Source organism: Osmerus mordax, chromosome 2 (assembly GCF_038355195.1).
Source record: "Osmerus mordax isolate fOsmMor3 chromosome 2, fOsmMor3.pri, whole genome shotgun sequence".
Taxonomy (NCBI): domain Eukaryota; kingdom Metazoa; phylum Chordata; class Actinopteri; order Osmeriformes; family Osmeridae; genus Osmerus; species Osmerus mordax.
This window is the reverse complement of record NC_090051.1, coordinates 13,422,132-13,433,850: the sequence shown is the minus strand read 5'-3', so window position 1 is coordinate 13,433,850 and position 11,719 is coordinate 13,422,132. Positions and strand designations below refer to the sequence as shown.

Below are 11,719 nucleotides of genomic sequence, written 5' to 3'. Positions count from 1 at the left end.
TTTTTAAGAATTGTTCTGCCATCCAGCCCTACATTTTAAGAACATCAGTGTCTGTTGTTCTGTCAGTTATTCTGTCATTTCATTTCAAACCATTAACACAACAGAGAAAGGCAAATGGATAATTGTAAAGTTATCCAATTGGAAAGTGCTGGAACACAAGATACACAAACACACTTATGTCACACACACACACACACACACACACACACACACACACATGAAAAACACATACTCTCAAACGCAACACAGACTCTCAGTCTCACATTCTATATGGATGCTACTAGATGGCTCTGGGTGTTACTATATGGTTTTTCATTGTGCTTGCTCCTGTCTTTCTCTATTCCATACCCTGCCCAGTTCTTTGTTTGTTCAGTCATTCAGTAATTGTTTGTTTCAAAATTATATATGCTTATACTTTTATAAACTGTATTACCAACTACCAAAGTCATATTCTTCACCATTCCAAGGTGAGGTTAATGGGCTTTAGGGATTTTAGCTAGTGTTTAGAAAACCAATGGGTTAATTGTTCTCTTTCTCTCTGTCATTATGTAAAAACAATTCATAGTTTGTGAGAAGGGGGCAAACACTGACAGAAAGCACAAAAGACACACAGTGTATGGTATGGCATCTTTCTGTGTGATGTCAGAGATAAGATTAGAAACCTGACCCATCACAATTTCTGATGACTGGTTTGTTTCTGAACGGCTGTATAGGCCTCACAGTGGTGGTATCAGACTCTAGCAATATATGTTTCTTGCAATGTGATGCCCATGATCAGCTGGTGCAACTGGATTTAAGTAGTGCATGGAAATATCAGCTTCCAAAAGTATGAATGCCTTTCCATCTCCCTGATATAAAATGCATACAGAAATGAGCAAATAATTAGAAACTTAGGATAACGTTTTTTTATTTTATTTATTTAATCTCCACGTAGAACATATCTAACACCATGCGCAATACAACACATTTTGGACAAGAGACAGACTCGAGACAGAGGAGGCTGTAGTCACCATTACGTTATGTGTAGGAGAAAACTCCAGGAACTGCCCAGAGTAGTTTACTGGACCTGGAATCGAGGTCCATTAATTAAACTAGGGTTTTGTCCATTCGGCCGAGGTTCCATTTGCAGACTTCTCACAGAATGTATTGTTGGCCACTAAGTAACAGTGGTCGTTGGAGTTCTTCTGAAAGTATTTTGGCATCTCTTTGACAAGCGACATTTGTTGTCATGCCTGCATTTCCGCCATATTGAGGGCTTCTAGCGGTTCAGGGAATGCAAGTTGTGACTGACTGGCTGGGTCTGAACTGATAGACAGAAAGAGATCAGACTACTTTGAGTAAGGGGGTGCTGCAGCCGTGCTAGTGACGCAGGAAAACACCCAAAACCGGACAAATAAACAACCAGGATCTGGTATTTCCAACACAGGCCAAGTTTAGTAAAAGACAACAACACAACCGCTTTCGAAGCTGGACTAGCTGGTAAAGAGAAGGAAGTCATATCAAATTCCTGGTAAGTGGTTAGCTAGGTAGCCATGTAGCACTAGCTAAGCTAGCTAACTAACTACACTACAGTACGAGCTATGACTATGGCAAGAAAGCTAACTGGCTAGCATTCAGTGTATTTGTTAAGCGCCAGCTGGTGCAGACAGAAAACTAGCCATTCAGCTAGCGTAGTTACATTTTTGTAATTTTATGTTTTTGTCAGCTGATGGAACATAGACATTCCGCTAGCGAACTAATAGTAGCCGACATTTGCAATCTACTGTATTGTCAGTCGCTAGGCTAGTGTGTTAATTTAGTTAAAAATGCGTAGCTAATAGCTAGTTGACTTGGGACGCACCCTCGTCATTTTTCGGACTGTCACTACCTCGTTAGCTTGCTAGCTAACTTGTTAGCGGATACAAAACAGAGCAAGGTCTAGCTACCGTCTACTCCGAAACTGAAAGCCGGGTATGTACATGGATTCACTTCAGTAAAAGCTGACTGATGCCAGCGATTACTGTGTGTTATTAGCGTAGATACTTGCAAGCTAGCATTAACTGTTCACAGAACATCGTGCTGTGAATGTCAAACAACAGTGGATGAAATGGTTAGGTTTTCCATAAGCTATTAAGACACTATTGTGCGCCGTGTTAATGACTGACAGATAGCTAGCTGCTTCCAAGCAAGTGTCACTTCAATGGAAGTCGCTACCTAGCTAGCTAACTAGCACATTAACGGTCATGGCTTAGTTAGCCAGCTGGTTCATATTGTCTTTACCTATTAGAAGTCAGGCTACTTGTTATCTGAGAATCACACTAGCTCGCATAATGTTAAAGGTGTAGATGGACGATTTTTATTGTTGTACAGTAATACGTAAAGTTCGTTAGCCATCTTGCTATAATGCAGCAGCACTAGCCAGGCCACACAGGCCACGAAACTACGCTTTGAAAATGAGCCTAGGCCTTAGGGGCGTATCAGTCTGTACTGATAGCTAGGTCAGAATAGCATTGATACCAGTAATAGCCGATTTGAATGTGTTTGGTCCCGCATAATTGTGTGGTGTAACCAGCTTTTTAATAATGACCTACTCTGACCAGGTGACAAATCAGTTAGCAAGTTAACATTAGCTCTAGCTAGCAAGCCAAATGACTGGGTAGCCACTGCAACAATAAGCTCAAGGTTCAAAATGTGAACTGAATACATTTAACATAAGCTGTGTAAGAATGCTGATGTATATGGCATCTACAAGTGACTTTTGCTTTCAGTTAGACAAAAACAAGGTAACGATCCTAAACGTTAAAACTGGGTAGAGTATGTTCTTGAGTGTCTTTTACTAGCTTTATATAAAGGTAACACAATCTATTTTTCTTCCCTCACCAGAGCATGATGAAATTAGACACCATTGATGTGATTATGGACATGTGGGGAAAAAGTGAAGTCAGTTCAAATGTAATGCCAGGGTTTTTGTGGCCATGGCCTTCATCTGGTCAGTAATGCCGACTTCCACATGTCCTACAACCCTAGGTCACCAGTGTTCTACTGGTGTATACTTCTGCTGAATAGTCCATATCCTATTTCAGTCATCTGTAAAATTAAATTCAGGCTGGGTCTCACAAAGTTCACAGCTGATTGCTGAGGTACAGGGGTAGAGAGACTTAGGTGGAGTGAAGTAGTGCAACAGGTCTTAGAATTGGTAAGGTGTCTATGCTGGTGGTATGAATGTAAAAATGCTATGCTTCATCCTCACCAATAGCAAGCACTCCCATCTCATCGAACTTCACTCTGGGACATTGTTCTACTTCTCTGCTCAGCTGTGGCCACAGATTCATTTTCCAGTTTTCTGAAATAGACAATTAGATTATTGTAGAGTCCTTTACGCTTTTGTAGGGGTTTCTAATCGTATGTATTGTTTTTCAGTTAATCTCCAAATTGTTAGCCTAATTGAATGAGTTGTACATTATGGGAGTCAGGTGGCTGAGCGGTTAAAGAATCAGGCTAGTAATCAGAAGGTTGCTGGTTCGATCCCCGGCTCTGCCAATGACGTTGTGTCCTTGGGCAAGGCACTTCACCCTACTTGCCTCGGGAGAATGTCCCTGTACTTACTGTAAGTCGCTCTGGATAAGAGCGTCTGCTAAATGACTAAATGTAAATTATAACATCTGGTCAGTTTTAAGGTTGAAAAACATGTTTATCTGTCAACATCATAACTGACCGATCTCATGGATCATCCACTACTCACCCTTTCTCTCCCATCTCCTTCTCTGGTCTGCAGGTAATGCAATGGTCTCAGCGGTCTGTCCAGACCTCCAGGTGCTCGTCTCCCACTCTCTCGTGCTCGGGCCCTCCTCCCTCTGCACCCCGGCTGAGGTGGTAGTTATTTCTCTTCGGCACAGTGCTCGCTAAGAGGCCAAGATTGCCAAGATCTGCCTGGTGGCGAGCATGACAGCCACCACACGTGGCTCTCCAGTGGGGGGCAACGACAGCCAGGCGCCTGATGCTCAGAGCCAGCCCCCACAGAACCAGGTCAGAACATCCGGCTCCCCACCGAGCAAATACAATAATAATATTTAAACATACATATTCTGTCGTTTCTAACTGGCTAGCTCTACATCATCACCATCTGCCACTTTCACTCTGCTAGCCTCATAACTTACACTCCATCTCCTGCCATTATAGTTCTACTCTTTTTCACACTTGTGTTCCTTGTTACTGTATTTGGACAAATTTGACACGTCAGTGAAGGGTGTGTGCTGAATGAAGGCGTGGGAAGTCTGTATGTGTTTGTGCAGGATGGAGGAGCTAGAAGGCTGTGTGTGTGTGTTTGTGCAGGATGGAGGAATGGGAAGGCTGTGTGTGTGTGTGTGCAGGATGGAGGAGAAGGCAGGCTGTGTGTGTGTGTGTGTGTGTGTGTGTGTGTGTGTGTGTGTGTGTGTGTGTGCGTGTGCAGGATGGAGGAGAAGGAAGGCTGTGTGTTTGTGTGTTTGCAGGATGGAGGAGCTGGAAGGCTGTGTGTGTGATTGAGGAGGAGGTAGGGGAGGGGAGGGGAGGAGGAAAGGAGGGGGAGGAGGGAAGACACTGCAACACTGTTTCATTCAACAGTCCGTTCCCCAACCTACCATACACAGGGAGGGACTAGGGAAGGGAGGATGGCGCAAGGCATCAATGAAACAAGCCCCTGGAAGCAAAAGTGTGTAAGAGCGAGTGTCTTTTGGAAGAGATGAGATGTGAGAGGCAAGCTGTCTATGTAGGTCAGCCAAGCAGAAGCCTTGTCCATACACCCCCACATTTTCCAAGTTATGCAGCTCTGCTCCTTACTCGCCTTGCTTTCTATCACACACACACACACACACACACACACACACACACACACACACACACACACACACACACACACACACACACACACACACACACACAGTCAGTCATAAACACAGAGCAGGAAGACACGGGGAAGAGCTACACACAACCTTCATTTCACAAACTTACACACTTGCTCAGGGATATTCAATGCTTTTGACAAAGGTGATGAGAATATTAGAGAGAATATTGTCTGGATAACTCCAGGAGCGTCTTCTAAAATGGGAGCTGAGCTTATTCAAGAGACACCTGTCCCTTCTCCTCACACCCTCTCATGCATTGAGAATTCTACCTTAATTGACAGGTCATCAACGTTATTGTCCTCCTGAACTAATCTTACTTACCTGCATTATTCATGTTTTAGTTTTTAACATCTTAGCTATGAGGTTAGTCTATAGTTTCTTAGCTTTTATTTGTAGGTTCTTAGCTTTTATTTGTAGCCTATGTCAAGAAAGTCTTCCATTTGAGAGGAAATTAAATAATAAAAGGATGGTCTAGCTACAATCTGAACTACAGAAACTCAAAATATGATTAAATATTTTACTCTCAATATTCACAACTGCTAAAGCTTCTGTGCATTTTACTCACACATAGAATGCAGGTACACTGCATTTGCAACTTGCAAGACACACCAAAGGAAGTCCCTTAACGTTGGTGAATGCAGATCCAGTCCATCTGGATGTGATGGTCTGCCTCTGGCTTTGAAAGCCCTGTGTGTGTGTGTGTGATTGCTCTAAGAATGAACCTGTGTGTGTGTGTTGTAGACATCATCCCCTAATTCGTCCAATGAGACCTCTCCAGTAAGCCCAGGGGAGGAGCAGGGTCAGGGCGATGGCCTTCCTCTGTTGGAGGAGGAGGAACCTGCTTTTCCTCATGCAGACCTGGCCAAGCTGGACGACATGATCAACAGGTACACACCACACACATATATACACACACACACACAGACCTGTGGTGTGAAATTGGAAGAAAGCCATCGAATTCTTAAAAAAAAACATAAATTACAAATGTCGAACAAGGCCAGTGGAGACGAAGCATTTGATCTTGGAACTAACAAGGAATTGGATAACATTGAGTTGGATTGAAATTCTACCTTAGGCTGGATAGGAGAAGGTTTGGTGTGTATGGAAGTTTCTGCATTTACATATTTGTGGTTCCAGGCCCCGTTGGGTTGTTCCAGTTCTGCCAAAAGGAGAGTTGGAGGTCCTTCTAGAAGCTGCTATAGATCTTAGTAAGAAAGGTAAGAACACTGTCTCACTGCTCCCAAGTCATTTAAAGGTTTATCTATTTTATTGTGTCTTGACCTTTGTGTTCACAGCAATTAAATGGGATACTAGATTATATTTATCAGACTTCATGGCAAGTCTATAAAAATTTCAGTTTCACTTTCCCTTTATAAGTTTTTGACGTGTCGGTGCTGTTTATGGTCATCTCTGAAGGTCTGGATGTCAGGTGTGAGGCGTGTCAGAGGTTCTTTCGAGACGGCCTCACCATCTCCTTCACCAAGATCCTTACAGACGAGGCCGTCAGTGGCTGGAAGTTCGAGATCCATGTAAGTTTTGTCCTCGGTCTGGGTCTGGGGGAGGGAGGATAGGGGTAAGGGTGAGGAGAAAAAGGAAGGGAGGGAGGGAGGAGAGACTCGTCTCTCACATTAACGCACATAGCCACTCACACATGCATCCATGAGTAACAGGATGTAATGTATATGACTCACGGCTTCCTGCAGGAAAGCTATGCTGAGCCTTAGCTGGATCGGTTACATCGATTTCGCTCCTTGCTTACGCCCGTTTCTTGGTTACACCTGTTCCTCGGTTACCCTGTTCCTTTGTTACCCCATGCCTAGGTTAAACCGCTCTTGTGACCATTGGGTTAATGCAAGGGGTCTGTAATTGGTGGTTGACTCAAGCCTCCCTTTTGCCTTCCAGAGATGCATCATCAACAACACACACCGGCTAGTGGAGCTGTGTGTGAGCAAGCTCTCTCAGGACTGGTTCCCTCTGCTGGAGCTGCTGGCCATGGCCGCCAACCCCCACTGCAAGTTCCACATCTACAACGGAACACGCCCCTCCGAGACCGTCCCCGCTGGGGCCACGCTGGCCCAAGACGAGCTTTTTGCCAGACCCCCGGATCCTCGCTCACCCAAGGTATGACGCACACGCAGTCACACACAAACCACCACACGCATACACACACACACTCACGCACGCACACACACACACACTCACGCACACACACACACTCATGCACACACACACACACACCCACACGCATACACATGCACTCTCACATTTCGTATCCACTAAACACACTGCTAATATCAAAACTGGTTTCTTATTTTGTATTGTTAGCTGTAGAGTGTCATGCTTGATGTGCAATGCCTCTGCAAGAAATATTTACAATAATCATAGTAAGTGCAGCACCTACACTACTCTAGGTAGAATATATGATGTTTATACTAACTAACATTGACTGGCTGTGGACCGCCTGAGTCAGTGTTGGTGGATCAGATGGCAGACTGGTTGAAGTAATTCTATAAATAAATCCTTCAGGGTTGGCTCTTAGTGCAGTTGCTGCCTTTTTTCTGTTTTGGTTCTGTCATCCAGCACATTGCATTGAATGTCCATGAGAATATTCTATAGAAATATAACTGGTTTCATTTGATAGAATTTATTCTATAGCAATAATAATAATTTTTGTTAAACACTAGAGGCAATAAAACATTAATATACGTAGTGCATCCATCACATTAACAGTTACATCTTCATCGATCATGCACGGACAGTATAATATGGAGTTGTGGTTAGTTTAGGAGTCTGGAGCATCTTTCACACTGCTGAAGGACCGGTAAACCTAAGGAGCGTATGCCTTTAAGTATGTTTTGATGAAATTACTGGGGTGGATCTGTTCTCTGCTAGGTTCTATGACAACTTGAACTAGAAATCAGCTACTTAAAAAAACTTTTACAATAATTGTTTGTTGCTCGATGTCGACAAATATTTTGGGAAAATGTATACATTTTCACAAATGTAAAAGGCCTGTTTTAATCAAGTTCGAATCCAAATGTTTGTATTTTGACTCCGTTTTCTTTTTCCCTCTTCATTCCACAGGGCTGGTTAGTGGATTTAATAAATAAGTTTGGGATGTTAAACGGGTTTCAAATATTGCACGATCGCTTCATAAGTGGCCAAGCACTGAACGTCCAGATCATCGCTGCACTTATAAAGTGAGTAAAAATAGTCACTGTCTCCCTGTAACTAGACTACCATGAACCAGGTCTTAAAGTCTCGCCACATACTGTTATGGGAATAGGAGGAGGATTTCTATTCATTGTAGTGATATGTGCTTCTTGTTTGACTGCTATGTCTTGACCTGACCGTGTTGTGTTGCCTTGCAGGCCTTTCGGCCAGTGTTACGAGTTCCTCACGCTGCACACAGTGAAGAAGTTCTTCCTCCCGGTGATCGAGATGGTTCCTCAGTTCCTGGAGAACCTGACGGATGACGAGCTGAAGAAGGAGGCCAAGAATGAGGCCAAGAATGACGCTCTGTCCATGATAATCAAGTCCCTGAAGAACCTGGCCTCAAGGGTTCCTGGGCAGGAGGAAACAGTGAAGAATTTAGAGATTTTTAGGTTGAAAATGATTCTTAGGTGAGTTTGAAACTATAAAGCAGCTGTAATTTTAGTCCATTTATGTTAAGTAATTGATGATGATCCTAGTCCAATACAGATGCATTTTATCACCAGGCTTTACATAAAATGTTTATGCTAATGAAGGTTATCCTCTAATCTACAGGTTATTGCAAATATCCTCTTTTAATGGTAAGATGAACGCATTAAACGAGGTCAACAAGGTCATCTCAAGTGTGTCTTACTACACACATCGCCATGGGAACCCAGAAGAGGAAGAGTGGCTCACTGCGGAACGCATGGCGGTAAGTGTAGTCTGTCTGTCAGGGTGTGTTTTGTACTTCATTTGCATCTCCCTTCTCATCTCTATATCTCTGTATGTTTCTCTTTTAAGGAGTGGATCCAGCAGAACCACATCCTGACCATTGTTCTGAGGGACAGCCTGCACCAGCCCCAGTACGTAGAGAAGCTGGAGAAAATCCTTCGCTTCGTCATCAAGGAGAAGGCTCTAACCATGCAGGACCTGGACAACATTTGGGCTGCACAGGTGTGTGTGTGTGTGTGGTTCATGGAGAGTCTAGTTCAAGGAGATGAGGTAGTCTAGTTACAGGAGACCTTCTAGTTTAGTTACAGGAGATCTGATGAAGGGTTCTGAAATCTCACACTCTCCTACACGCTGCTCTTGTAACCAGGCTGGTAAACATGAGGCCATAGTGAAGAACGTCCACGACCTGCTGGCCAAGCTGGCGTGGGATTTTTCCCCCGAGCAGCTAGATCATCTCTTCGACTGCTTCAAGGTGAGTGGGCTGTTATGCTAGACAAGGTCTTGCTTGCTCACGGTCAATGTGTGTGGCGGTCCCTGCACGTGCATATAGATGTAGTTCAGACACACACACCCATTGTACCTGTGTGTGTGTGTGTGTGTGTGTGTTCAGGCCAGTTGGACGAACGCGAGTAAGAAGCAGCGCGAGAAGCTGCTGGAGCTGATCAGGCGCCTGGCGGAGGACGACAAGGACGGCGTGATGGCGCACAAGGTGCTCAACCTGCTGTGGAACCTGGCGCACAGTGATGACGTTCCTGTGGACATCATGGACCAGGCCCTCAGCGCTCACATCAAGATCCTGGACTACAGCTGCTCGCAGGTAACCCCTGTCGGGGAGCATGTGTGTGCGTGGGAGGGTGTGTGTGTGTCGGGGAGGGTGTGTGTGGAAGAGTGTGTGTGTGTGTGTGCGTTTGGTAAGGTGTGTGTGCTGCTGTGGACCTACACAACAATGAGTGCAAACTGTCTGTTTTTGCTTTCAGGACAGAGACACGCAAAAGATCCAGTGGATCGATCGCTTTATTGAAGAGCTGCGAACCAATGACAAGTGGGTGATCCCTGCTTTGAAACAGATCCGAGAGATCTGCAGCCTGTTTGGAGAAGCTCCTCAGAACCTCAGGTAAGATGAGGGCTCTGAGGTGGTCTGGGCTTGGGGTCAGGGAGGGGCCCAGAGGAGGTGTCACTGATGGGGATCTGGAACATAAAGATGAGGCCATAACGCATCATGGTGTTAGGGTTTGGCAAGATGTGTTGTTTAAAACTGGTTTCTCAAATGACATTGTTCTATCCATCTACAGTTTTAACTTCCCACAAGAGAAGGGCCATTTCTTATTCTAAAATTCAATGTTCTTCCCCACAATGTCTTCAACAGCATGGCTTTTATTCTCCATTAGGGGTTACCATGGCATCCTAATCTCCAGAAAAGCTGATCCATTCTATTTCTTAGAAACAGGCATACATGGCAACTGTTAAACCAAGATTACATGAATATTGGGGGGACTAAAAGCAAAAGAACCAAGACTAGTATAGACATTGACTTGTGTAAATAGCACCTGAGCAACTTTTAACACTGCAATAGTGTTTCCAGTAAATTAAGCAAATATGTAGCACAAATGCCTGTTGTTTTTCAGAAAGAAAATGCCTATTAACATACAAACGAACTTAGTGGGGTAAGTTGACAGCTAATTTGGGGAATATTATTATGACAATTTCTATACTGTACATTTTGTGTATCTGATTTCATTCTATTTTTAGCAACACAGATCTCTAATGTAAACTTTCATTCATAGATCTGCTTCAGCTATTCTGTCCTCTGTTCAGACCTCAAACAGCACCCTGTCTCCCATAGTGACCTCGGGACGCTTGTCCAGAAAGAGCCCTTAAAAGGGCGGTCGGTGGGTCCTATGTGGGACCAGGGTGTGGTTTGAGACTGACGTGGGTTTCTTCTGTTTGTGCTCCTGTCAGCTCCAATCAAGCTGAGACATGTTTGAGTTCACATTCCGGGGGCTTACTCACATTTCCTAAGACAAACAACATAGTGATTCAATTATCCAAATTCACCTGCTGGTTTTTTTGTAGAAAGAAGGGTACACACATACTCATCCACACACGCATAGTAAATATCAACATGTCTAAAATCAATGTAATCGGATATATTATTGGGAGATGTACATTTGTACAAATGTCATCATTTTTTATTTGATTTTTTTCTTCTTCTCTGATACACACATCCTTACTCTCTCCATCTTCCCTCCTCTCTTTCTACAGCCAGACCCAGAGGAGTCCTCATGTGTTCTACCGCCACGACCTGATCAACCAGCTGCAGCACAACCACGCGCTGGTCACCCTGGTGGCCGAGAGCCTGTCAGCCTACATGGACACTATGAGGCTGTTCTCCAAAGGTTGGTCTTGATTCCCCTTGGTTGGTCCCTAAGCAAGGTCCAGATAGTAGGAATCTTTTGGTTCCTCACGATTCAAATTGATTCTTGGGGTCACGATTTCGATAAAAAATGTATTCACGATTTTTTCAATTCAAGATTTTTAATCAAATTTCGATTCAATATATGTTTACATTTGATTTCAGTTTGCGGTTTAGTGTTACTTGTTTCTATTTGACGGTGATAGCCAGTTGTGTTGAAGAAAAACTCCCAATGCATCAAAACCTTGAAATGTACAGTTTTTCTTGCAGTTTAGTAAACTCATTTTTATATACAATTTTAAAAAGAAATCGATTTGTGAAATTTGTGAATCGCTAGAAGACTGAATCCCGAATGCGAATCAATTTTGTTCCCCACCCCTACCAGATAGGGTTATAGGGTAATAGGTCTCCCAGATAGCGAGAACTAACTCTAGTTCAAGATCGGCTGCTGCTTGTCTGGACCAGGTAGCCTCTAGTGCATCTAGGGGGAGAGGAAGTACTTGTGTGTAGGTTGTGT

General features: G+C 43.8%; 1 protein-coding gene across 5 annotated transcripts in view; it reads left to right on the top strand.

Moving 5' to 3' along the window:
* The first annotated feature begins 1,086 nt into the window (after positions 1–1,086).
* usp9 (ubiquitin specific peptidase 9) overlaps positions 1,087–11,719 on the top strand; it is a 31,063-nt gene continuing 20,430 nt past the window's right edge. For 3 of the 5 annotated variants that reach the window (XM_067251882.1, XM_067251900.1, XM_067251874.1), the window contains exons 1-15: positions 1,087–1,510; positions 3,755–4,005; positions 5,604–5,749; positions 6,000–6,079; positions 6,279–6,391; positions 6,765–6,983; positions 7,947–8,062; positions 8,234–8,485; positions 8,631–8,769; positions 8,859–9,011; positions 9,157–9,261; positions 9,400–9,606; positions 9,767–9,903; positions 10,415–10,453; positions 11,052–11,185. In XM_067251882.1, coding sequence (XP_067107983.1) covers positions 3,922–4,005; positions 5,604–5,749; positions 6,000–6,079; positions 6,279–6,391; positions 6,765–6,983; positions 7,947–8,062; positions 8,234–8,485; positions 8,631–8,769; positions 8,859–9,011; positions 9,157–9,261; positions 9,400–9,606; positions 9,767–9,903; positions 10,415–10,453; positions 11,052–11,185 — 1,924 coding nt within the window. In that variant the 5' untranslated portion in view covers positions 1,087–1,510; positions 3,755–3,921. The remainder of the gene's footprint in view (positions 1,511–3,754; positions 4,006–5,603; positions 5,750–5,999; positions 6,080–6,278; positions 6,392–6,764; positions 6,984–7,946; positions 8,063–8,233; positions 8,486–8,630; positions 8,770–8,858; positions 9,012–9,156; positions 9,262–9,399; positions 9,607–9,766; positions 9,904–10,414; positions 10,454–11,051; positions 11,186–11,719) is intronic. The other 2 variants (XM_067251907.1, XM_067251892.1) reach the window with 1 other exon arrangement.